At 41.7% G+C, this 27,755-nt stretch overlaps 2 protein-coding genes across 6 annotated transcripts in view; one reads left to right on the forward strand and one right to left on the reverse strand.

Annotated features, from left to right (window-relative positions):
• Positions 1-22,234, forward strand: part of camsap3 (calmodulin regulated spectrin-associated protein family, member 3) — a 27,969-nt gene extending 5,735 nt beyond the window's left edge. The window contains exons 2-17 of one of the 5 annotated variants that reach the window (XM_028598535.1): positions 4,566-4,828; positions 13,265-13,405; positions 13,652-13,732; positions 14,867-15,005; positions 15,104-15,243; positions 15,349-15,433; positions 15,519-15,561; positions 15,649-15,704; positions 15,974-16,046; positions 16,131-18,267; positions 18,375-18,499; positions 18,738-19,030; positions 19,237-19,321; positions 19,456-19,574; positions 19,672-19,790; positions 19,899-22,234. In XM_028598535.1, coding sequence (XP_028454336.1) covers positions 4,566-4,828; positions 13,265-13,405; positions 13,652-13,732; positions 14,867-15,005; positions 15,104-15,243; positions 15,349-15,433; positions 15,519-15,561; positions 15,649-15,704; positions 15,974-16,046; positions 16,131-18,267; positions 18,375-18,499; positions 18,738-19,030; positions 19,237-19,321; positions 19,456-19,574; positions 19,672-19,790; positions 19,899-20,198 — 4,199 coding nt within the window. In that variant the 3' untranslated portion in view covers positions 20,199-22,234. The other 4 variants (XM_028598536.1, XM_028598538.1, XM_028598539.1 and 1 more) reach the window with 4 other exon arrangements.
• Positions 22,235-22,867: 633 nt separating this feature from the next.
• On the reverse strand, positions 22,868-26,136 carry nr5a5 (nuclear receptor subfamily 5, group A, member 5). The gene is made up of 7 exons (XM_028598564.1): positions 26,037-26,136; positions 25,274-25,389; positions 24,921-25,062; positions 23,872-24,626; positions 23,588-23,707; positions 23,303-23,450; positions 22,868-23,115 (listed from the first exon to the last, which is right to left on the reverse strand). The coding sequence occupies exons 1-7, from the start codon at positions 26,134-26,136 to the stop codon at positions 22,868-22,870; spliced, it is 1,629 nt and encodes a 542-aa protein (XP_028454365.1).
• Positions 26,137-27,755: the final 1,619 nt, after the last annotated feature.

The raw sequence follows: 27,755 nt of genomic DNA on the forward strand, positions 1-27,755 counted from the left end.
AGCCTTATCAAAACACATGTAATGCTGAGTTATTCTTTTTGTAAAATGTTCTCCAGAAGTGGCATAGTAAGAAAAGAATTGTCACCAAATGGGATTTTTGATCAGTCAAGTATGCACTTATGCCTAAACATGATGTAGGGGTGGAAAAGGTTGTTCTTGAACTTCCGGCCTGTATGCTTAACATGCACACTTCTGCATATCTTAGCTATTATTAATTGTTTCATCTGTGTCAGGGTTCCTGACGGGTTAGGGTAAGCAGCCTGACAGTTTAGATTGTCAAATCCAGCAGGTTTTGCAAACTGCTGTACCACGTTGTTAGGGACCGTTTGGTATTTATGGAATGGACCACCGGAGGAAAATAGGGGAGTGTCATGTCTTTTTATTCTTTGTTGAGGGGAGGCTCCTCCAACATTTTTTTTAGTCCAGAGGGGTTACCCAACTTTTGTATTCATAGAAACAGCAAAATTTCAAAGTGGCTTGTTTGGTGCATATTTTTCCATGTAGCTCTTAGTCTCGGCCCTCCTTCGCTACCAGATGGGTCTGACCCATGATTTGGCTGTGGGGCATGGGAGCACTGCCCCCCTGGTGGCTGAAACAGATAATTGCATTGTTTAAAAAAAATAGTGGAATAATGTCTGGCATAACCAGATATTTTATAAATATCAACTAAATACATCTGATTTCATATACTGCTTTAGTAAAAAAAAAAAATGTCCTGGCTGACAATGGGAACAGCAAGAAATGCCACATTTGATGTCAGCTTACTAATTGATTGCGGGTTTTGTGTAGATTTGGATTTACGTTTATTCCACTTTGTTTAAACGGCGAAGTGGAGGAAGCCTAGTGACGAGTCCATAGCAACCAGTTTGTGTGTTGAATGTTACCCAGAGTGCTTTGCTGAATGGTCTCAACGTTTTGTTTTATTCATGTGAATTCTAGTTTACTAGAGGAGTAACTTAGTATTTGAAGTAATGCAGTAAGGCAGGAAGTGTACATTTAGTTTCCATGCTTACAGCATGGAAACAGCATGTTTCCACAACAATGTTAGTGAGTAAATCTACTCACTAACTGAGATATATACATGTATACCTTAACAGAAGAGTGTAATGCGTCAGATGAGAATGCAGAGGTTTAATCACGTATGTCACTGCTGTAAAAACAATGGTAATCTGTATATTTTTGCCAAGCGCAAACCAGTGCAGAAGGTCTCAATAAATTGTTGGGAGAGGTTAGGTCATGCCTTTTTTCCAAATTGTTTTGGAAGGTCATAGAAAAATTGTTACTGGTGAGGGGGGGGTGGGGGTCATGTCTATTTTAACTAAAGGTCCCAAAACTCCTCCGGTGGCCCCTGAAATAAATAACGAACAGTCCCTTTATTAGAAGGATCTACTTAATGTTCACTGTTACTGTGACAACCTTATTGAAAGCCGAATCTGATTGTTCCACTTAAATGTAAAGTGAGAAGAAGTGCGTGGTGGGGTCTTTTCGAACCTTTTTTTCCCCAAAGGAGCCAGCTCGGTTTAAACTGGCTGATTTCAACGGACCTTTGTTTGGATATGTTTATGTTGCTCTGTGGCTGTTGATTACTGTCAGACACGTGTGGTAATGTCTGTGATGTGACCAGCACGCTAGCTCAATCAGTCAATAAGGTAGAAGGACACATGGCTCCTGTTATCAGCAGCCGATCAAGCAATGCAGGTCAGGACAGATAGGAGCTAACACAGCTGAACTGACTACAGCCATGATGTCAAGCTGCATCAATTCCATAACCCTTTTAAATATCAGTTTTACATGACTAGATTGTGATGTAAAACATATTGTGCGTACCAGCTCTATATAACAAAACTGAAATGAAGCACTGAAATGGTGCTGCTGTGTTCTTTCTCGGTTTGTTTTTGTGTGATGATAATAACAACAATAATGTGGCACTGATGTAGAGAAATTCTCGTTTTTCTGTCCTCCTACTCAGGAAGGTAAGAGGCCAGGGTCAGCTACAGCTAGGGTTGCAAAGGGGCGGAAATATTCCAGTAAATTTCCGGAAAGTTTAGCTGGGGAATTTTGGAAACCTTCCAATATGGAAACTTTCATGGGAATTAACGGAATTTATGGAAATTTGGATGGGATGTAGTCGTTGGGCTCAAATGCAGTACTTTCTTCAATCTGTCTTCAATCAGCTGCTGAATTTTGGATTCTAGAAATGATCTGTGCAGTGGGTGTGGCCTCAATAGCCCTGTAGTAGGCTAAGCCATTGACCTTTTTGTTTAACATATGAAGGTAGCTAGCATGCTGTCGTTGATTTACTATGGTTATATGCGTGCTAAGGTAACCATCAGCTCGGTCTATTGTTTCCAGCCTATCAAGAACAAGTGGGCTATACAATTAACACACATAAGTTAATAGCAATGGGTTAAAAAAAAAATTAAAATAAATAAACTAAGTAAACCGTATTTTAAAAACTAAATGTTGGCAAGTATGTATAGTCTCTGCTGATTACTGCGTGCGTACATGTCATTGACGAATATAGGGAGGACATTCAACTGAAGTTGCATTAAATCAGGTTGTTTTAACAAAGATTATGCTGCAAGATGGATTTTTTAAACTACATTTAAATTCCCTGTTATAGATCAACAGCATTATAACAGCAATATTAAAAATATTCAGTTTATTTCCATAAATTCCCATTTATTCCTGTTAAGTTTCCAACTTTGAAAATTCCTAGAATTTTGCAACCCTAGCTACAGCACAGAACAACTGCAGGTGGTAGATATTAAGTCTCTTGGTCCAAATCTCCTCAGTATGCTTGCTTGAACCTCTCTACTTCATGAGGGATCTCCCTGCTAACCCACGATGAACATGTGGTGATGTGGTAAACTTTCTTACTCTGAATAGTAGATAAGGACTGACCCCATGACCTGTGAAAGGGACATAGGGGCTGTTGCTCCAGTTTATGCAAACACACAAGCTTGTGTTTTTAATCCAAATATTTCCCTGGAGGTCTATAGTTGTCTACATTATGGAGGTCACATTTCTTTTTTGCTTGTGCTTAGTTACGCTTAAAGTTGCCAACTGGTCTTTTTTTTTTTTTTTTTTTTTCTTTTTTTTTTATAACATTAGGTGTGTGGTCTTTGTGTGGATACCTCAATACATATATGTATGGTTATGGCAACATCAAGTTTGTACTCAGTTTATTTCTGTGACAGATGTGACACACAAAGTCATCATTCATGGCCAGACAGGGAAATCATGCTCATATCGATCTCTCTCATCTCACTGAGTTGTGGCATTTGCATCCTGCTTTGCCTTCTGGGGAAGTTTAAAAAAAAAAAAAAAAAAAAAAAAAAGAAGATATATGTATGTATATATGTGTGTGTGTGTGTGTATATATATATATATATATATATATATATATATATATATATATATATATATATATATATATATATATATATATATATATATATATATATATATATATATAGCACACATTGTGGGAATACATTGTTTCTCTCCATTTTACATACATGTGAATAGGCTAAAGGTGTACATTATGGTGGGCATGTCACAGTGATTACGGCAGTAAAGTAAGCATTGTAGTTCTGGCTCAAAGGAGCATATTTACAACAGAATGGACCATGGGGCATGACTGAGTGAGAGACAGAGAACAGGGCATTGTCTAACCTCTGAAGCTGGGCGTTTTGTTTACTTGTCTGATGTCAATGGATCCATTAGTTGACTTTATAATGATACAGCAACATAGTGATTGTAATAACCCCTTTGTTTCTCTGTTAGACACAATCGTAGACACTCACACGTTACTCCTTTCTCTTTTCAGACAGTCTGCTGGTATTTCAGCTTGTCAACTTTATTCCCGAAGGCCCTTTAACACTTAAATCCAGTATGTTTGCAAAGAGACACACAATGCAGAGAAACAAGTTTCACAGAGGGTGTGCCTAACATATGCTTTAAGGATGATGTTTGCTCTGAAGTTATTTACAGAAAGACCAGTCTGAACAGATTCTTAAACAATCTTCAGCTAGTCACTAATAGTATGTGCTACGAATTGCCTTACTACACTTTCTCTGACTTGAGACAGAATTTGAGTTTTCTCATTTGCTTTTGATAGTTTTTAGGTTGCAAGTTAGGTTTGGATGACGTTGCTTATTATTGCTCCTGAAAGATCTGAAAGAGCAATTTTCACTTAAGCTTTGTACAAAAATTAAGCAAGGGGTTTAAAAACAGGGAAGTAACGAGTGGCAGAGCATCTTGTAATCTGCAGATGCCAACCTCTGAGCTCATCATGCCCCACTGACCTTGATGCTTGCTCTGCTCTACTCATTTACATTAATCTGCCTACAAACCTGGCAGAAAGCAGGTTTCCATGCCAGCAACAATAGAACATGCTCAAGATGATCTTTGCCCAAAGAAATAAAGGGACTGTTAATGAGAGAAATTCCTCCAATTTTAAATTTAATTAATTAATTAAATTAAATTTTTGCAACCAGTTCTCTAGCCACAATTGCTCCAGGAACTTATCTAACTGTCTGTATGTTTTTGTCTCTTGGTAGAGAATGTTCCTGCAGAGCTGCGTGACCCCTTCTACTGTGACCAGTATGAGCAGGAGCACCTTAAACCGCCAGTCACGCGCCTCCTGCAGTCCTCGGAGCTCTACTGCCGGACCTACAGCCTATTATTGGGGGGCACCGGAGCCGAGGCACAGCCCAAAGACAACGTCGCCCTGCTGCAGCTCCTCACTCAGAGAGGCATAGTCTCCAAAGACCAGGCCACACCAGTTACTGATGCAGACCTCCGACATAAACCCATCAAAATGGTAACATTATGGTTCGGTTATGGGAACAGTAAACACATAGGTGATGACGCCGCACCAGTCTTGCATGCAATGTTGTTGATATTGGCCTGAATGTATTGAACTGTTGTTTGGGTAGAACTGCTATACGTTTCTCTATCGCCCTAAGGAGTAAATGTCTCCCTTCCGTTGAACAAGGTGCTCTGCTATCCAGGAGTCTGTAGAAAAGCAGAAGAGGTCGAGTGGGCTTGGTTGGTTGTTGATATAGGGGCTTGTTTATGCTTTGATTCTAGGGATTAAAGGACATCAAAAAGCCCCCCACTCATTCAATCCTGCCCCCATCCCCCCCACGCTGCCCCCAGCTGATCCCAGAGGATGAGTGGATCCAGCTGCTTGGACAAGGGCAGTCATGGTGACGCAAGGGATGACTACTTTAATTCCAGGGTGTGAGAAGGAGAGAGCGAGTCTAGATTCAATAGATGGTCCAGATCAGAACAATGGCTAAACAGTTCTGGTGTAATTTAAGATGGCCTAGTAAGTTAAATCAAGAGAAACTGGTTTGTCCTCTTAACGCTTGACAATTTTCTCTCTCTCTCTCTCTCTCTCTCTCTCTCTCTCTCTCTCTCTCTCTCTCTCTCTCTCTCTCTCTCTCTCTAATTATAATAGAAAACCTACACATAGTAACTCAATTTTCAAATTAGGAATTATAACAGCCTGAAAAGAAGATGATTTGTTTTAGGTTTGATGGAACATTTACTGCTTTTTAGCTTCAGCTGACAACAATTACTCACTCTAACTCAATTTTGAAATATTCCTACAAAATCTCCATCTATACAGATTATTATCTTTCTCAAAAAGTGGAATACAACTGCATTTCCCTGGCCAGATTGGTTCATACACATACAGGCTGTTTTTTGAAAGCTAAGTAGGGAGTCACCAAGGATTTGTATGGATAGTGCTGTTGTTAGGTGAAAGCTTTTTGCTCCACTGTTGCTGTCTGCTGGCCACTGCAGCCAGCACTGCTGGTGCTGTTTTGATGATTAGCTTAATTGTATGCTTGAAAAGGTGTGCATGCATCTATGCTGTTTTCTATACTAATTAGCACAGAAATTGCGTGACCATTAGCAGTATAGCCTGGTAAATACTGACAAAGTTGTACTTTGGAACCAGACAGAGTGGTTGTTTTGTACAGCTACAAATGAAAGACACACTGGAAGAAAGCCGGTAAGGACAGAAGGGAGAACCTAGTGTTTTGCCTTACCCTGTACCTATCACTATTTCCACAAGTCTATTGACAGAGTCTAACAGTGTCAGTCTCTGTATCTATTACAGTCTTTTTAAGTGCTACTATGGTGCATTGGTTTAGTTTTTTGCCAAATCTAGAGCCTAAATCATGTTACATGCACCCTCCTTTTGCATTGAATGTAAGGTCATAGAGTCCTCGTACTAGGAGCGCAAGACTGCAGACAGGACCGCATACCTGCATGCTCTTGAAGGACTTCTGATTACCACCTGCACTCAGCTGTTCCATTTTACACCATCAACAAAAAGGGATTTAAAGGTATGTATATATATATATATATATATATATATATATATATATATATATATATATATATATATATATATATATTTTTTTTTTTTTTTTTGAACACCCTGCTATTTGGCAAGTTCTCACACTTGTAAATCATGGAGGGGTCTGAAATTGTCATCGTAGGTGCATGTCCACTGTGAGAGACATAATCTAAAAAAGAAAAAAATCCAGAAATCACAATATATGATTTTTTAACTATTTATTTGTATAATACAGCTGCAAGTAAGTATTTGAACACCTGTCTATCAGCTAGAATTCTGACCCTCAAAGACCTGTTAGTTTGCCTTTAAAATGTCCACCTCCACTCCATTTATTATCCTAAATTAGATGCACCTGTTTGAGGTCGTTGGCTGCATATAGACACCTGTCCACCCCATACAATCAGTAAGAATCCAACAACTAACATGGCCAAGACCAAAGAGCTGTCCAAAGACACTAGAGACAAAATTGTACACCTCCACAAGGCTGGAAAGGGCTACGGGGAAATTGCCAAGCAGCTTGGTGAAAAAAGGTCCACTGTTGGAGCAATCATTAGAAAATGGAAGAAGCTAAACATGACTGTCAATCTCCCTCGGACTGGGGCTCCATGCAAGATCTCACCTCGTGGGGTCTCAATGATCCTAAAGGTGAGAAATCAGCCCAGAACTACACGGGAGGAGCTGGTCAATGACCTGAAAAGAGCTGGGACCACTGTTTCCAAGGTTACTGTTGGTAATACACTAAGACGTCATGGTTTGAAATCATGCATGGCACGGAAGGTTCCCCTGCTTAAACCAGCACATGTCTAGGCCCATCTTAAGTTTAAAATGACCATTTGGTTGATCCAGAGGAGTCATGGGAGAGAGTCATGTGGTCAGATGAGACCAAAATAGAACTTTTTGGTCATAATTCCACAAACTGTGTTTGGAGGAAGAAGAATGATGAGTACCATCCCAAGAACACCATCCCCACTGTGAAGCATGGGGGTGGTAGCATCATGCTTTGGGTGTGTTTTTCTGCACATGGGACAGGGCGACTGCACTGTATTAAGGAGAGGATGACCGGGGCCATGTATTGCGAGATTTTGGGGAACAACCTCCTTCCCTCAGTTAGAGCATTGAAGATGGGTTGAGGCTGGGTCTTCCAACATGACAATGGCCCGAAGCACACAGCCAGGATAACCAAGGAGTGGCTCTGTAAGAAGCATATCAAGATTCTGGCGTGGCCTAGCCAGTCTCCAGACCTAAACCCAATGGAGAATCTTTGGAGGGAGCTCGAACTCCATGTTTCTCAGTTACAGCCCAGAAACCTGACTGATCTAGAGAAGATCTGTGTGGAGGAGTGGGCCAAAATCCCTCCTGCAGTGTGTGCAAACCTGGTGAAAAACTACAGGAAACGTTTGACCTCTGTACTTGCAAACAAAGGCTACTGTACCAAATATTAACCTTGATTTTCTCAGGTGTTCAAATACTTATTTGCAGCTGTATCATACAAATAAGTAGTTAAAAAAAATCATACATTGTGATTTCTGGATTTTTTTTTTAGATTGTCTCTCACAGTGGACATGCATCTACAATGACAATTTCAATGACATATTTATATATATATATATATATATTTATATATATATATATATATATATATATATATATATATATATATATATATATATATATATATATAAAAAAAAAAGCATGAAAGATTTAAAATTGTAGTAATAAAGACTACATCATTGTCACTTCAGCACCAGCAATAATGGACTGATGGCACAGTAGGTCTCTTTCATGCATGATGTTGCTGTTATTTGTGTGTGAATTTGTCTGCTTGTGTGCATGTCAGTTCTCGGTGATGTGTCCAGGTTAGACTATGGACCATCTCAGCTGTAAATCTCAACCATTAAACTCTTATTTTGGCTGTTACTGTTAATGCTGCATTTGCTGTTTGTTTTGGTATATGAGCATTCCAGTCGCTGCTGGGCCCTAGGCTGCTCTGAGCTTGTCTGTTGCTGACTGGCACTAGAGCTACAGTGTGGCAAGCAAAGAAAGTGGGTCATGCTGCAGCAGCATTAGAAGGATGGAGCATCAATGTGGGTCTTGGCCAGTAAACGGCTTTGGAGCAGCAGCAATCTGCTGCAGCACTGCTGTATATTAAAGCTTCACACATCCATGTTAAACAAGAGGATAACATCTAGTGCATATACATAAAAGAATGTTGAGTCATGCTTGTCGCTGACACTACTGCCAGTTAATCTGCAAAGCCATACACTGTTGATAAAGACTTTTACACACACACTCACACTTTTGTTGTTCATTGCTGATAATTCTGAAATTTGGCTCATGTATGAATTCAGGGATCTAGGTTTACTCTAACCCATAAAGATGCCTATAGTGGCTTGGGTTGCTACACCAGCATCGCTGCAGAGCGCCAATGACCTGCTCTCTTTAAAACTACACAGTCGGTGCTATGATCAAAGTAGGGCAAAACCAGACACTTTATAGCTCACTTAACACGTGATATTGTACTACATTTATTATTCTCTTGATCAAACTGTAAGCTTCTGCTACAGAATGATGCCTTTGCTTCTAGACCTTGAAATTCCTTAGTTAATAGTTTGTAAAAAATATTAAGAAAGAAAATGGTGTAAGCTGTGAAACCTGGGACAATTGGAAAGTAAGTCCCATTTTCCTCTGAATTGTAGGTAATGAGAAGGTCGGGTCTAAAATGACCATTTTGACAAAAGAAGGCAAGTTGTATTTTTCTTTTATCTTGTTTTTTGTATGCTGTTAATACTACATAATATTTAAATGTAATGAAATATGCAATCTTTAAATGTTATTTGCAATTGTGGATTAAGTATATTTTATTTTGTGGTGGTACATTGATCTGGTTAATTAAACACATAGAAGTATTGATGCATCTTGTCAATGACTCTGCCCCTGCAACTTGAGCTAGCACCAGTTCCTTTACAGGCCATTGTTGTCATGAAAGGAAAGCTTTGTAGATGGTGCATCCTTGGGGGGGGGGGGGTGGGAGTGTGTCCGCCCTACTGGTAACTGTCCTTCTGGTGGGGGCCCAGCCCAGATTACAGATAATCTGCCATGCAGACTGAACGTAATCATCCACGATTGGTTGACACACCAGAGATGACAATTTACTCACCATGCACCTAACATGTCTCATAACGTCAAACTAATTTGTTAAGTGTATTGTTGGTTGAGACAGTGAATATAATAATATATATAATATAATAATAATTTTCCATTTCAAACATACTGATATGGATTACACTAGAGATGGGGTTAAACGTGTTCCCACAGTGACAAAGTAAGTAATGTAGCCATAATGCAGCTAACCCTCTTCCCGGTCCCCTGTTGGTTTTGGATAGGCACTGACACTTGGTCTTAAGTCATACTGCTGTGTTAACAGCTTTTTGGTCAAGTGAGCATCAGTCAGGAGCTTAGTTGAAAATAGAAGTGGCAGACTATCAGAATTGCTGACCATCATTTTACACCATTTGTTCGGCTTTGGGCCTTTGCTAATGAGAAGCTAATGTGGAGTAGTAGTTTAATTTATCATGTGTTAAAAAAGTTTGCTGTACAGCTATTATACACTGTTTTTCCTTGCTTAAGCATACGTTTTCTATACATATCGTTGTGCTTTGAGAGAACCTCCTGTCTAAAATCCCCTGCTGGGGCCCAGACCTGCCTGATCTACTTGTTTGTCTCCTCCTCAGTCGCCACCAGGCAGGGAAGGGGGATGGTGTTAAGTCATATTTCAGACATAATCAGATTTTGCCCTCATCATAATCTCACTTAATGATCAACAAGATGCCTTTACCTTCTTTGTTTAATACAGATATGCAAGCAGAGTTGCCAAATAGAGCAATAAAGATTTCATGTTGATGGGGTCAATTGATGGGGTATTCCTTTTTCCTCTCTCTGTTACATCGGTTTGAGGGGTGTTAACTGTTTGCCCGGCTGGATGTTTCTGAGCAGAGAGCCGGTGCTAAGCCAGGGGCACGGAGCAATTCTGCGGTCAGGCTTGTGTTGAGATGCATTGTGGGTCAGCTGGTTGGTTGTTATGGTGATCTGGCAGGCTCTATGCTGGGTGCTTCTCTCTCCCCTCTCATTAAGGAGACTTGTGATTTAGCTTAGTGAGCTCTCCTGGGTCTGCAACGTGAAATCCACAAGCAACCCCCCTTCTTCCCCTTTCATTCTGCACTTTTAGTCACGAATCACCCTCTACTCCCTCCTCTGAATAACTACTGTACAGCATGACAACAGGGTTGGACACCTTTACTAGTTCGGTCATTCTTTCTTGATTCTGGTTCATTTCCTTTTTTCTCTCTCTTGTAATCCTGTCGCCTTTCAGACTGTGACAATAGCTCCAACCTATGATTAAACTTGGCTGTGGCTAAATGCAAAAATATGTGACTACCTTAAATCACTTTTGAGTGTTTGAAACACAGCTACTGGCACAATTTAGCAGCAGTCTGTTTCTTTTGTTCTCAGGCCTCAGAGAACTGAGAACAGAAAGGGTTAAAATCTATATCACAATCCTAATTGTTGAATATTGAGTATTTTTTTCAAAATTGATGTACACTCATTCATTTACGCATGTAAAATGAATGCAATTCAATACAAAAGCTAGCCATAAATTATTTACAGTAATAATAATGGTTTTAGTTTTAGTTTTTGATTGACACTGTCATAGAAGTATTAGTTGTTCTATGTGTTTTTTTTATTGTTAGGTTGTAATTTGAAACATTGAAAATCAGTCCTAAAATGATGTAATTAATGTTTTGATGAACTGTCTTTTGTTGTTTTAGACAGAACTCTTCACATATGCGAAACAATAACTTAATTTGCTCAGGATTATTTTATTCTGGACTACAGAATTTTGTAAAAACCGTAATACAATATATTCATAAAATCATAGTATGAAATCTAATTGAATTTGTGCCCAGACTTACTGTACTGTGTTTCATTATCCCTATTAAGTAATAGGGCTCTGAATCAGTCAGATTGTGGCTAGCTCTGTAAAGCCCCAGTCTCTATAGCAGGCCATTTCCACTGAACAGACAAGTCATGTCAGACACAAAAGCAGCAGCCCTAGTCACGGCAACAGTGTTGGGTGGGCAGGCCAGCCAGGGCCACACAGCTCCCAGTGACTGACTGCAGCACATCCAGAGAGCTTGGCCCAATGCTATCTGACAAGCCATTGCTGGCATAGCCCGCCCTGCCTGCCACAGCACCGGGTCTGCCCAGGTCAGCACTTTACATCAGGGTTGAGTAGGCAGACATGCAGACAGGGCTAATACACGCAGCTGTACCGTCACCAGCCCCCATCTAGGGCATCGTAAGAGGTTAGATGAAGAATGTCTGGCCTCTGGAAGTGGAATTTGTAAGTAGTTAAAGGGAACAGGCACTGATTTGCACAGATTAGGCTCAAAACTGAAAGTTGAAGGTTGAAGCAGTGGCCCCATTACAGGAATGTGTTGTTTGTGACCTGCCGGTCTTCTCTGTTGGCCTAAATTGATTATTATAATAACAAAGAGTGTGTTGCCATAAGCCAATAGTGCTGTTGGTTGGCATCTGAAAGTGATACAGATAGAGGAGACAAAAATAGAGGGATCATACATTAAATATATTTACTCTATACAAATTTTTTTTTTTTCTTTTTTTTTTTTTTAGAATAACCTCACAGGCTAATCATTTTTCCCTCCAGTCTTTATAGCCCTACATACTTTGTTAATGAGCTATAGTCCTATGGAGGCTTTATAAAATTAGCAAGAACTTTATTTACAAGTTACTGGGATTATCTTGAAAAAAAGGTATGAAAACCTAGACCAATGACAGGAAAGCTTGATCATGAATAAACCCAATAATTAATTCATTTGCCAATTGTCTGTATAAATCAATGCACTTAAAATTGTATCTGTATAATTTGCTACAATATGGAAGTCAGACATATAAAGTACTGTTGGTTATTGCCCCATGGCACAAACCGAGCACAAATTCTAATGAGCTAACAGGTTTATAGAGTTAAAGCGCTCTCTCTGAGCTGATGATGTTGTCGGTGCATTTTAATGGGCTCTAGCCATTAGAAAGTGCTCTGTAATGGTCTCTCATCAAGTATAATGAAATACACTTAATGTCTGTTGGATAAAAATGCTTGGTAATGTCCAATATGTTGAATAATAAGTGTTCTTGTCTAATTGTTGTATTTGTGTAGAACATTAAATCTTGATTAGAGGTTATATCCATTATGCTGTCTGACAAAAACATTCATACACCAAAACTGCCCGAAAGACATGGAACACCTGCTTCTTACAGAGAATGCTGTTCATTGTTGTGCTTCCTGGTGATCTAGTTACAACACCTCATTTTATCCTGTAGTCTGTTGCATATGAGTCATATAGCAATATTTCCCTGTGCAAAAGGGAAGGGAAGCACACAGAGGAGAAGGCAAATAAAGGTAAAGCAGCTGAGGAATGACAGTCCTGGGACACACATGTTATCATATCACAGGTCCATTGCTTATTTAACGACTTAATGATTGTACAAACATAGGTCCAAAGTTCACTCACATCTACCAACGTGTGCGTTTGCTTGCTGAAAAACTCTTGTCAGTGTTTCTGCTGAATCACAGCTGCCTTCTGGTGACCTCTAGAGGATGCTGCTGGTAAAAACAAATGGTAGCGCTGCAGTAGTTAGAGGTGATCTCTGCTCTGCAGTAAACAGTGCCCTGCTAGAGCAGTAAAAATGTCAGTGTCCAGCATGATTGTGTTAGCTGTATTTGATTGATGCTGTCTGGGCTCTCTGGCCTTCGATGTGAATGGTCCCACATCTTACAGTTCCTCTCCTTTTCCAATGTGATTGGTGCAGAGTGCTCACCTGGCAGTGATAGATGCCCTGATGGCTGTGGGAGCCATGGAGACGGTGACTGCGGTGAAGACACGTGGTTGTGCTGAGCTACTGGGTGGAGCCTCCAGCTCGGAAGATGCTCTGCTTCATTGGGTTAATGGAGTAAGGAGCAAGCCAGAGAGAAATTATACTTGTTACAAACGCACATCTTTATTGTATCCTGTCAGAAAATCACTTATTGTTCAGACTTTTATCTTCCTTTGTGGATGATTAAGGGCCTGTTTTGCTACAGAAATAAAGATGTTGTAATTCTTTGTAATGCTGTCTTAAAAAGTTAAACTCCCAATATTTATGTAGAGCCATGATCTATTTTGCGTTAACCATTTTGTCTTCTTTGCGTGCTCTCAGTTAAACCAGAAGTTAAGAGAATGTACTGAAGAAGCCCAGAATGAGCAGGCCATTACAGAGCCCCAACCGGTTCAACCCTCTGTGAGTATTGCATTACACATCCACACATCATTATATCCAAACACATGATAATCTGTCGAGGACTATGCACTCAGTACTCTCTCTCTCTGTATTAAGTTCATATTTCTGGTTCTGCTGTACTTGTAGGCCTACTCATACTCTACAAGCACAACCTGTGTTGATTGACACAATACAACTAAGGGTAGCATCATTGCTTTGTCAGCAAGGTTGTCTTGTCATTTCAAGAAAGTACTGTCATCACAACCCTTTCTCTAGTTTGTCTAGTTCTTCCACTGTAGGCTTAATACCTCTCCTTGTGCTCCTGTTCTCCATTCCCTTTTTATTCTCTATTTCCCGTACCTCCTCCTTTCTGACAGTGTCCTACTCGCTGGTACTGGAAACTTGTTCCTGTAAGTTCCCTCCTTTCCTCTGCTCCTTCCCCCTGTCCCCCCCATCCCTCCAGTGTCTTCATCAAATGTATCAGCAAATATCTGATGGTCAGGTGTGTGTTCTCTCTCTCCATATGCTGATGTGAGAATGCTAGTGTGCATCACATCCTAATCTGCATTAAAGTGCACGTCGCAGCATACACGTCAATAGGGCGAGGCAATGCTTGTTGACAGTCGAGTGGTGCATGAATCACAAGCAAGCAAGCCTTGAAACTGCCATGTACAACCTGTTCCTCTGGTCCTCTGTGCAACAGAGGTGTGTGTTTGTGTGTGAATGGCTATGGGGGTTAACAGAGTCAGCTAGTCCCTGCAGACAGTGGGCTGTATATACGTACTGTAGTTGTACCTGAAACAAGTTTTTTCCTCTCTCTTGCCTCCTGAGACTCGTCCCACTTTCTTCCAACAAAATCTTCCTTCTTTCTGCTCTGATTAAGTCACTCACTTTGCATCTTCCATTTGTTCAGCATGAGCATTATTTGTTCTCCTTTCTTACATTCATACAGCAAATCTTTTTTTAAGCATTTTCTGTAATGTGTCCCGGTGCGTATAGACTTTCAAGTCTTTCGAGTGTCCACCCATACTTCGAAAAAAACGGACTTTGATGATGGTCTAACATGGACTAATGTGTCAAATAGTTCACAAATAAACATTAACAAAGTACTATTAAGGTCACACTGCAGTATTTGATTGTCTTGTTTGTTTTTAGCTCCGCTACAGGAAGGATAAAATACAGTCCAAATATAAGCCCATCTTTCCAGTGGTGAATGAAATCAAAGACCTGTCCAGTGGTTGTGCTGTTGCTGCAGTCATACATTACTATTGTCCTGGCCTGCTAAGACTTGAAGGTACTAACAAAGATTGTAACCACAAACAGCTTTGTAGTACTTCACGTTTCTGTCAGTATAACTCTTTTTTTTTTTTTTTTTTTTTTTGTCTCTGTAAGATGTTTGTATGAAGGAGTCCATGTCTGTAGCAGACAGCCTATACAATCTGCAATTCATCCATGAATTCTGTGACAGCTGTCTGAAGAGCTGCTGTCATTTGGCACTGGAGGACATGCTATACACCCCACAGGAGCTTCAGGTACTTCCATTCGCACTCCTGATCAGTAATCTACTGATTGAGACAAAAATATTGAGAACTGCGTTGTCTTTTCAATGCCTGATTTATTCTGTCTGTTCTGTTTAGCTCAACTTGCTGAGCTTCCTAGCAGAACTGCTTAACTGGTTTGAAGTACGGAGGCCAGAATTTGTTCAGCCAATAGACACGTTTGGTAAGTGTCGCCAATTTTGTGTTACTGTGTAATCCTAGTAGTATCTGTTATAAAGTCTTATTGGGGTGTTATTTTTCTGTTTTAGATGGATCCACCCCATTACCACCAAGTAGCTTGAGTGGCAACAGGTACAGGTGCTCTATGAATATAATGTTGCCTTTTGTAGTCTGGAATAATTTTAGTTTGAACTGAAAGATTGTTTCTCTGCCTTACAGTACCTCCCCTTCTATCTTCAAGAAGCCTTTCCTCCCCATCTCGTCTCCTGCACCAGGTAAGATGAAGACAGTGTCCTGTCATCATAGCACAGCTACAGTGTTTTGTATATGTTTCTATCTTTTTACAATGTGGTTCACCTGTTTCCCTCAATCTTTGTTCGTCTTTTAGTTGTGCTTTGTGTTTATGTGTTTTTTCTTATTTCAATGGCTATGGAGAGGTTTTGTACATATGTTTTCATTTTTTTTATTGGTTTATGCCTTAATTTGTGCATCCCTATGTGGTGTGCATGCCTTTACGTGTCTGTGTGTGTCCCATTGTACTCAGGATCTTTGACTCAGTCTACCTCAATGTCTCATATAGAAGGAGTTGGAAAGACATGGAGCAAGAAACCTCTCAGGTAGGACTTGTATATAAATACCATTTAAACCTTTTTTTTTTTTTTTTTCAAGTATACTTACTCTAGCTTTGTTTTTCTTCTTAGCCGCCCTTTGTCAGCAGTATCCTTCAGCATTCCTTTTGGCCTGGACAGTGATGTGGACATTGTGATGGGCAACCCTGTGATAACTCGCTCTGTGAGCTCAGACCAACTCAACCCAGCAGGCCAAAACATGACCCGGGTGCCCTACACCCCTCCTGAAGACCTCAGCCATTTTCTAAGCAAACCCCCTGGCCCCAATGGTCCACAGAGAGCTGCTTGGGCCACCCAGACTCCCAGTATCCCAAGGCTGGCAGAGGAGAACGGCCTTGCGGCAAGTGAAACAGGAGAGCTGCCTACCATTGAAGAGGCTCTACAAATTATCCACAACGATAGCAAGATGGAGCCTCGTTTACACCCTGATGGTGCTCCTGATGGCTTCTACCTCCACTCTCCTGATGATCCTGCTAGTTCTCGACATAACAACAACTTAGCACCCATCAGCTTCTCTGCCCCTACGCGCTCAGGAATGATGTACCGGCCCACGGGAGAGTCCAGGGAGCCCACTCGCACTAGAAACACCTCTGAATGTTCACGAGATGATGACTCGGTCTTGAGAGACGGCAGTGTGGACTCGGATGCATCAGAAGACCTGCCGAAGGCCCAGTCCACTCCAACCACACTGGCTGCTGGTGCACACTCTGCCAGAAGCAATGGCAAAGAGGTGTCTGATAGTGGTGTAAAGATGACCAGCTTTGCAGAACGCAAAAAGAAGCAGATCATGGAATCTCCCAAAGCCAGCGACCCCTCTTCTTCTTCTTCTCCTCAGATGACCATGTGGGCACAAAAGTCTGAAGAAAGCCCCAGCAAGAGCCCACAACTCAATAATGAGATGTCTGAGCTGGGAACACGGCTTGAAGAAAAGCGCAAGGCTATTGAAGCCCAAAAGAAACGCATTGAGGCCATTTTTGCAAAGCACCGACAAAGACTGGGGAAGAGTGCTTTTCTGCAGTTAAAGAAGGAGCAGCATGAGGACGAAGGAGATGGGGGAGGAGGGGATGGCCAGGTCAGCACCTCATCCACAGAAGAAGACCTCTCTCGCTTGACACTGGAAGAAAGGCTAGCTCGAATGGAAGAGGAAGAACAGCAGGAACAAGATGAACAGTGCCCCTCAGTGGCAGATGTCAGTAATGTCAAAGTAGGAATTCAGCTCAACAAACAGGCCAGTCACTCCAAAGAAAGGGCAGGTACGCCAGGAGAGAAGGGCTCTGGGACACCTGGTGAGAAAATGGTAGCTCCACTAGGGGACTACAACAATGCTGTATCCAAGCTGACTGCAGCTCTTAGCTCTCTACAAAGTGACATGCAGCGGCTGACCGAGCAGCAGAACCACCTAATCATGAAGAAACCTGTTGGTGCCAACAACAAATCTTGGGTAATTCCAGCCAGCCCTAAAACCCCCACCCCAGCCGCTGCACGCATTTCGCGTGAATCCACCCGAGATTTAAATTCAGCCTCTTCCTCGCCGTCTCCATCCCGCAAAATCACTAACCACACCACTCCTCCTAAATCCCCTAAAGTCCATCGTAGAGCCCAATCTGTGCCACCTAAAAGCCCCAAACACCACCAGCACAGTCGTCCCTTGGACATTAAGGTCCCAACCCTGTCAAGGATTATTGCCGCACCTAAAAACGTGGACCGCATCCCCCACCTTCGTCGTGTAAATCCCTGGCAATCCCAAGACCAGACTTTGTCCTCATTCTCCATTGGTGACTCTGACCGCCTAGATGAGCTGCGCTCATCTGGACCAACTCCTGTCCCCACGCCGACAGTGAACCCTGTAGCAACTCCTGCCTTGACTCCCCGTCCTGCTGCAGATGACTCATTGTCAGAAGTAGGCTCCAATGACGATCATAGTATATTTAGCATGGACCTGGAGGCCGGGCCCTCACGTGGTACTTTGGCTCACAAGGAAGGGCTTGCACATGGGGGCTGCAGCTCTGGTGCCCCATCAGAGTGTTCCTTCGAGAGTGATGTCCCTGCAGGGATGTTAAATGGAAAACGCAGTAGCCTGATAGAGATCTCGCTGTCTTCTCTGCCTGGAGATGGGGAGGACAATGACCAAGTACCTGACGCTTTCTCTGACTCGATGAGTGACCGGACAGAGCAAGAGGGGAAAGGAGGGGTCGGTTTCTTTTTCAAGGTAGGTGACTGATTGTTATTACTGTATAAAAGTGTTTAGGTCTAGGTTTGGGCTGTTTTTGTAAAGTCAGTGCATTCATACCTTTTTTTTATTTTTGTCTTTATTAGGATGAGAAGGAGCGACCAGAGGACGAAATGGCCCAGCGAAGAGCAGCATTGCTGGAGAAACAGCAGAAGAGAGCAGAAGAGATGAAAAGACGCAAACTCGAGCAGGAAAAAGAAAAAGAATCCAAGTGAGACCTATTTCTTTTTCTTTTTTTTTTAAATACCTGTATTTGTAACCAAATGAAAACTGTAGCATGTATTATCTCAAATTAAGATTGCAGTTTTTGCAGCATATAACTGATGATGATTTAGTGATTTGTTGTCCTGTTGCCATCACTTGTCTGATACATCAGGATCATGTTTTTATCATTGCTTTTGCAATGTCACACATTGAAAGTTTTACACATTATCTTCCTGTACTTTCAGCAAGCCTCAGTGGATGAACATTGAGGGCTGGGGGAATAAGAGTGAGGACAGACCCCAGACTCCAGGCACCCCTCCAGCATCATGCACCCCACCGGTTGAGGGGACTCCCCAGCGCAGAGGAGACTTCACTCGGCAGGAGTATGAGAGGAGACATCAGCTCAAGATCATGCAAGACTTGGACAAGGTGCTGAGGCAGAAACCTACCACGGTTCGCGGTGTCAAGAAGCAGAGACCCAAGACTGTGTTCAGAGATGACTCCGTCCTCTCTCAAAGCCCTGCCAAGGGTTTCATGGGTAAATAGTTCTGAAGTGTACCCACAGTTAGTCTGTGTATTCCCTCTTCCTACACACACACACACACACACACACACACACACACACACACACACACACACACACACACACACACACACACACACACACACACACACACACACACACACACACACACACACACGTGTATTTGGTTTTTCATTATCATTTCGTTTTCCTCCTTCTAGGCTCCAGGCTGAACAAGGTGTACTCCCAGTCAACCATGAACCTTTCCTCCATGGCTAATGACTCTGGAAGCCTGAGTGTCAGGAAGTATGTATAATTGTATACCAACTACAGGTTTTGTGTTTGCTGTTATCAGGGGCAAAGGTACATGTAACATGTACACATAGCCTCAAGGTCTATAACTCGCTTTCTTCACTAAACTCTTTTTGTACTCCCTCTAGCCGTTCACACTCTCCCTCTCGGCTAATGTCACCAAGACGTACGAGTGCTCACAATGGAGAGAAGGATTGGGAGAATGGCTCCACTATTTCCTCCCCTGCCTCAATCCCAGAATACACAGGTCAGTGATCTATTCCACACTAAACTAGATTAGGAAAAATGAATCCAGTAGGCACTGTTTTGTTGGCTTAATGACATTTGGAAATGCTGTCTTGCAGGACCAAAGCTGTACAAGGAGCCTAGCTTTAAGTCTAACAAGTTCATCATCCATAATGCTATCACCCGCTGCTGCCTGGCTGGCAAGGTCAATGAACCACAGAAAAACAAGATTGTAGAGGTAAGCCATCCTTCTGTGTCAGAGTCCAACAAAGAGGTCCACCCTAACTAGGCTATAAGTGACTGCTGCACTCACCTTGTGTTTCTTTTTCTGTCTCTCCCCCTTCAGGAAATGGAGACGAGCACTGCCAACCACTTCCTCATCCTCTTCAGAGATACCAGCTGTCAATTCAGAGCAGTTTACACCATGAACCCTGAAACTGAGGAGATGGTACGGCTCACGGGCATTGGCCCCCGGATCATCGCACCTGAGATGGTTGAGTCCATTTACAAGTACAGCTCTGACCGCAAGCAGTTCACTGTCATCCCGTCCAAAACTATGTCAATGAGTGTTGACGCCTTCACCATCCCTGGTCACTTTTGGCAAAAGCGCCCTGGAACTCCCAAGAAGCTTGGCACCCCCAAATAATGTCAGATATGGGTGAAGATGGGTAAAGATGTTACCTTTCAGGGAACCAACTCCCAACTTGACTCCTATTGTCCTCTATATTGGCCATTGAGGCACTTGAGAGGCATTACCCAGTTAAACTAGCAGTGGTTTTTGGCCAGTTATCAACCTGGACCCTGAGAACAATCCAGTCAACTATACATGCCAAGAGAAAGGGCCAATCATTCACTCATTCAGCCATGTAGTTACAGTTCTCTTGAGGGCTTCTGATTGGCTGTGCCTAGTCTACCTAGATTGTAAAATATAATGTGACTGACTCTGTTGGGATGAAGAATTATCTTTCTCTTGCACCCTGCCTCCTCATGCCTTGCCTTACCCTGCCCCTGGAGTCGTTTTTGCAACTCTTAGGCAAGAAAAAGAGGGGACAACCACACTGCCTTTGCCCACACAGCAGTATTTTGGGCCAGAGTAGTTCCCGCCCCACTCAATTATGCTTGCTTTTCCTTTTGCTGCCTTTTCTTCTTCTTCCAGAGCTCACTCTCTCTCCAGTCTACTGAGACGAGTTCTGATAGGAGATCTTGGCTGAAAATGAATAGCAGGTAACACTGCTCTCAAATGAATGTAGGGCACACACTAACCACTTATTCCATTCAAGGGTGATTTCACTGGTTGGTCAAGACCAGAAAATAGTGGGTGGTTCCTCTGGGCTGCACTGGCGGTGGCTACTGTGGTTGTCAATGGACTTGAACACCTAAAAACTGCCTGTGCCCCCAAAGTTTGCGCTTTCCACTCCATTCCAACTCCTTCAGCTGTAGACATCTGGATGTTTTTTTTATACTATTTTGACATGTTTTTGTTTTTTTTGCTGGACAAATCGCTTCAGCCTTTGAGAGCTGAACAAAGAATGAAATCCATGTGACTTTTTCCTCTTAACTTGCTTTCTCATTTTCAATGTGATGAATTGAGATGTTATCTGAGCTTATCTTGAAAAACAATACTGGAAACATGAAGGAGGGCTTTACCATTATGTGGATACAGCTCTGTGTGAAAATGATAATCAATGCTGATTTAATATATACTGAATGCTGATTACTTTGATTTTTTTTGACAATGATTTGTAAAAAGTAAGTTGATCTTTGTAAGCTGCGAATAAGCTAGCCTGCTGCTTAAGCATTAGTGAGATGTATGTTTGAGATAAGAATGAGTGTAATAAGAATGAAAAGAAATTGTCAAACTGTAAACTTTTGTCTAGGGATTAATAAATCCTTTAGGTCACTAGGAGTCTGTTTCCTATTATGATTCCCTGTCTGAGGTCTCTGGATGAAGGATCATTCTGGACTGTAACAGCCCTCATCTTCCCCACATAGTCTCAATAGACTCCTTTTATGCATAACTGGGGGAATGTAAGATGCTAAAATAAAACACTTTTTTTTTTTTGCCAGTGTGTCCATGCTGTCAGGAAAAACACTTAACCCTGCAGTTGCTTGTGATCAGGTTAATATCACCACAGAACCTGTGGGAAATTGGCCTTCGCCCCCTCTTTTGCAGTCTTTAGCACTACAGCAGCTGCCATGGTGTAGCTGTCTTCTTTCAAACCACTGGCTGCCTCCAACAAATGTGTTGTGTGAAAGAGTCCAATACAGATTTGAAAAAATGTCAGGAGCAACATTTAGGAAAAAAAATGATTGATTAAAAGTGTGAGTGATGGGAGTGCATATGGAAATAGTGGATGTTTATTTATGTGTTTGTAAAGAGTAGTATGTGGTAGTTAAACACTATATTTTCATTCTGTGCAATTTTCCCCTAGAAATCCACACATCACCCGGAAGTGTATTTATTTGGTTTGCATTAGATGTTGCATTCGATGTTTAGTTTCTACTCAAGTCTTTTTTGGTTAAGGTGGTAAGTCTCTCATTCATTTCATAGTTGTCATAACATTTATGTTGTTTTCTTTCTCTTCTGTTATCAAATCTGTGCCAGCACATTATGTATGATCATTTCATAAATTGACTATCCTTGGCAACTGGACCAGACAAATAAAAATTCTTTTAAAATCATTATCATCCATGTTTTGTCATTCCCATGTATATAGTTCAATTTGCATAGTTAGTTATTAGAATTTTGAATGGGTGCAGTTGATATAACTTTGTACTGCTAGCCTATGAGTCATAGCAAAATCTTGCTGCAGATAAGAGCTTTTCTAGCAGATACTGAAAAAGCAACACTTATGTTTAACACGCTTGAGTAAATTCAGTTATGGGTTTTGAGTACACATCAGAATATTCCAAAACCAAATTTATTTATTTAATGATGCATTGCTCTTTGGCTTATACACTGTTAAGCGCTTCCTGCCTAATAAAAACATGGTAGTGCTTGGATCAAAAATCTATCCAACAATACTGACCGAAACAAATATTTACTGGGCTGTTTGGCTGTGGTAATACTGTTAATGATGGGCACTTGGGTGAAGTATGACACTGGTGTACTAAATATTTTCCTTCACTAGAATGGATCACATATTTTCCATGTCACTGTTACATAAAGCATGCCTTTATACTATTTGCAACAAGTATTAAAAGTAAAAAGCATAGTTGGGTCTTAAAGGCCAAAAAGGAGGTACAAAAATTCACAGAAGAAAACTCAGGCTATGCCACTCTTGTCACCAGGGTTGAACATACAGCAGCATTTTCTCAGCTGTGCTTGGTGTGAAGCATCTCGGTGAGTAGAGAGTTGCAGGGCAAATCTCCCAGAAGATGGCGCTGGTACAAATACTCCTCAACCTGCAAGCTAATGCTGCGTACTTCAGGAAGCCGGAGCAGCAGCTGGCCGAACTTGTCTGAGTGTCTTGGATGACTCTGTTGGGTGTGCTCCATCAGGGCCCTGTTCACCCTCTCTTGTGTCTGCTCCACCTGCCTGCGGCTCTGCACTGACTTCACATCTAGAGAACAGAAAAAAGATAATGCACAAGATAAATACATGCACACACCATCAACAGCAGCTGCATGCAAGACTTTTGACATAAAAATTACAACTTAAAGGTCACAAAGTTCATCAAAAAGCTACATCTGATTTGTCTCTTCTATAAAGGGTCTAATCTTGCTAGACTTTCAAAAGGAAAAGCTCACCAGGGTTGAAAAGCACCAAGTATTTGAGACAGACAAACTCATATCTGTCCAACTGGAATGCCTTCAGTTTGGACACCAGATCCTGGGTCCTCGATACCAGGCTACTCAGCGTCTCTCCTGCCTGAGAGATGATGATCGACACCTCAATCTGCATCAGAATGAGAGAAAGGTGGTGATCACAATTCAACTTTCTGTGCAACCCAAAACGACACATAATGTTCTATCCAACGACATTTTGATGATCATAATAATTCTGCATTCTGTGCTGTTAACGTTAAACCATACCTGTTGTCCAGTAACCAGATATATGCAGCCCTCTTTACTGTAGGTCACCTGTCTACAGAGGTGATCCAGGACCAGAAGCTCACTCCAACAGCTCTGGAGCAGCACCATCTGGTCCTCCACCTGTGAAAGCATAAACTATTTATTGTATGTAGTTGCAAATTCAAGCCTACGATCTTTCATCTAGTAAGCACCCAACATATAGCAAAGAGTAAATGCCATAGGTCTGCTCAAACAGCTAATTTCTACTGCTGCGAAAAGGGTTATGTAACTCTATGATTTATCACCTTGAGCTCCTTGAAAAGTAGACTGTTCCTAGCCCACTCCACAAGCCCAAACAGAGTCTGGTCAGCCATTTTGCACATGATGCTGAATGTATTTAGGCGGTCATGTTTGCCTCGATTGGCTTGTTCTCTCTGCAGACTGGCCAGGACCTTGGCACACAGCTGGCTCTCATCCTGATCCCCCTCCAGAAGTTGGCTTAGGAAGCTGGGTGTAAGAGTGGCTGATGAGGGGGTGTCTAGGATTTGGCTGGGAGCCTGGGAAAGAGGGGTGGTTGAGCTTGGTGTTGAGCAGAGGGATGATGCTGGTGTGCTTTTAGGTGTGAATGAATTGTTCGGAGTTGGGTGCAAGTAGTTTGCGGAAGGCAGGCTGTAGCTCAAAGGCATTACTCCTTTTTCCTGGAGGTATCCAGGGAAGGTGCGATGGTACAGTCCAGGGTAGGGCAGCGATAGAGGGGTGAGCACCCTGTCTGCGTTCATAGTGCAGTCCAGAGACGTGGGCGCAGCCGACTGCCCCATGCCAGAGGAATACATGTGGGACTGATGAAAAGCATCAGAAGACAATGGAGCACTTGTGTGACTGCTCATTAGGTGAGGGTCATTTGGAGCTGTGGGCCGGTGTATTTGAGATGCTTCCATCTTAATCCTGTAGGGAGCAGTGTTTGCCTGGTGATACACCTTTTGCTGTTTTCTCTGCCTGTCCCGCCGGTACAGAGGTCCAAATTTATTCCTTCCACCTCTCATGCGATCTGCTCTTACCGCTGTGGACAGAACATGAAACAAATGATCAAGGTTTCACAACAAGATTTCAGACATTGCCAGAGACTATTTAGTTTATAAAACTGTTAATATGCCCACTGCATCTGTTTAGGGCTCAGATACAAAGTCATGTATTATAATCTGGGTCATTACAGCACTGGTTTATGACTTAGATAAGTTATATGGGAGAAAAAAACATGCATGTCCCAATGGAGCAGAAGACAAGTACAAGGGCATGAGGGTGCATGTGTGTATGTTTCTGTGTGTGGGGTGGGGGCTATTTACTGGAGGCCTACCTTCTCTCTTCATGCCCACTGCCAAACACTTTTGGAAGCGGCAGGAAGGACAACGTTTTCTCTGCAAAAGGTTCATGGGGCAGCTCTGTTGTTCTGCACAGGTGTAACGCTTGTTATTCTGCACTGAGCGTTTAAAGAAGCCCTGCAGACAGAGAGAGAGAGAGAGAGAGAGACTGTAACCCTGTTGCTTCATTCTCTGCACATCACAAGATAATCCTGAGTGACAATATAAAATATGCATTATGAATCATAGTAGTTGAATATGGCTATTTGGTCTGTACTACAAGACCAAAGTATGGTGCTGTTAGAGGATACATACTTTTCCATGGACTGTCCAAACCCCTGTCCCTTACCTTGCAGCTTTCACAAGTAAGCAGTCCATAGTGGTATCCTGACACTTTGTCTTCACAGATGGGACAGCTCTCCTCTGACTCTGGTCTGCTGTCTGGCTCTGTCTTAAATTCCTGAGCTGGAGAATGACACCACAATTAACACTGAATGTCAAATGTACAGTATGATACAAACATTGAATACTGAAGGCGGCCAATGTGGCACAAGGTAAGAAATGAAGTGCTGGTTTTAATTTGTAATTGTTAGCTCCTGAAAACACATACATGCTCCAGAGAGCAAATCCTGCTCCAATCTTCTTTCCTGTTCCTCTTTTCTTTTCTCTTCTTTACTTTTAGTAAAATACAGAGATGCCAAAGGTGAGTGGACTTCTAGCAGAAATGCTGTCAGATTTGAGTTATAATATTGCTGCTGACATAAGTGGGTCATCTAATGAGGTTTAATAGCAGTGCAGGACGACACCTGTGTTACCAACAGTACCTTATCACTCAGCTTGATTTGCTTGACTATGATCACAGATAGGACCCTTACATAAGTCCTAGAGATCACTGGTTATGACACAACTGTGAATCACCTTTAAGCCTTTACTACTGTAAATGTGGATTTTTACATGGACATGATCAGTATAATTTCTGGACCACTTCATGATATACATTTCCAGACACAGTTATACACCAACTTTAAAACAAGACATTTAAACATGTTTACGTTTTTCTGAGAGCTGTAGGAGGGCACTATCAATGTCAACCTCAACAATCTTATACTCACATGTTAATGATCCTTCCAAAGTTAACAGATCCTCTGGGTAGTTGCCAGGGTGGTGGACAAGTGGCTGTGGCTGCTGTGGATGATAATCAGTTAGGTCCATTCTGGCTGATGGGATATGAGCTTCAGAGTCAGTCCAGCCTGATCTTCATCGTTGCAGAGATCAGGAGACCAGACCGACACCGCAGGAGGGCCACAGAAAGGCCGTTTGGCAGGCTTAACAGCCCAGGTGGACTGATGGTTGTTTGAGGCCCACAGGTGGACTTCGATCTGTAGTCCGTGTCATAAAACCTCTCCTGACTGGCACTCCTACCCAGTCAGTAAGTCAGCCAGCTAGCCAAACAGCCAGTCAGATATCCACCTGCTGGAATGTTACTGTAGTGGAATCACTCCAGTATCATTGAGCCATCCTAGAGCTTAGCTGATAAGATAAGAGTCCACTGAAGAGTGTAATTAATCACCGTCAAAACTACAGCCATTTAGATTTCATGTTAATTCCTGCATTATCATTATGTATTGTACAGCAATTTGTGCAGTACATAGGAGGTTTACTACATAAAAGTACCAGTAAAACAATGTAAAAATACATTACGAGTTAAATTGCTTAATTAAAAATCTTACCTGAGTAAAAGTACAGAAGTATATTCAGCTAAATGTAATTAAAGTATTAAAATTAAAAGAACTTGTGAAGCAAAAAACTGGCCCCTTTAATATGTTGTAGTACTGTATATTACATTATTAGATTGTTAATACTCTTGCATCAATGTGTAGCATTTTACTGTTGTAGTTGGTCGAGGTAGAGCTAGTTTTAACTACTTTGTATACAGAACACGTACAAATATACAGTATATACAGTCTAGTGGTTCCCAGCTGAGGGGTCCGGCCCCTCCAAAGGTTTACAGGATAAATCTGAGGCAACAAGACCAAATTAGGTTCAGCTTCAAATGTGTAGTCTTTTGTTTTATTTTACTTTTCTCTAACATTTTCTTTTTTGGGGGTGAAACATTTTATGATTTTACTTCTTTGGGTCTTGAAAGGTAAAAAAAATGAAACCAGATGAAAAACTGCAGTCAATTGCAGTTCTTAAGTAAATGTACTTAGGTACTTTCCACCACTGAATTTAAGTTAAACTAATACATTTAATATTGTATTCAAGGAAAGAACAATAAAATCTGAAAACGTAGCTTTACTCAGGATAAAAAAATTTGCCAATTGGGGAAATTAGAGACTGTGTCAGTGATTATATTTTTCCACATCCCTAGCCAGGGCTTCAGTGCTTGTGCTGATAAGGTGCCATTCAACAGCCAAAATGGTACAGTGACATTAAAGCAATAGGGCAGGTCAAGGGTGGATGTTTATGACTCCTGCACATTAGCTTGTAAATGGAATATGACATTCATCAATAAAATAGCCCATATGTTATTTTCACCAGACCAAAACCTGACACTGTCTCCCTTCTCTCATAGGGTACATCTTCAACATATTCAACAATCCTTATCATATGTCACTGAAAAGCTTGAAGTGCAAGGCAGTGTGTGTAATCCTGGCAGTAATGGTATTCTTGAATTTAGTAGTGCCATCTGGTGGTATTGTAGAATAACACCAAACTGGAGTGAGACTGGCTTGTCTTTTGCAGGCTTCACCTGAACCAGCTGCTTTTGATACATTTTAGGATAGGTCCAACGACAAGGCCTTTTATTGGTTAAGAACCACCAACAGAAA

The sequence above is a fragment of the Perca flavescens genome, chromosome 15 (genome assembly GCF_004354835.1).
Source record: "Perca flavescens isolate YP-PL-M2 chromosome 15, PFLA_1.0, whole genome shotgun sequence".
Classification (NCBI taxonomy): domain Eukaryota; kingdom Metazoa; phylum Chordata; class Actinopteri; order Perciformes; family Percidae; genus Perca; species Perca flavescens.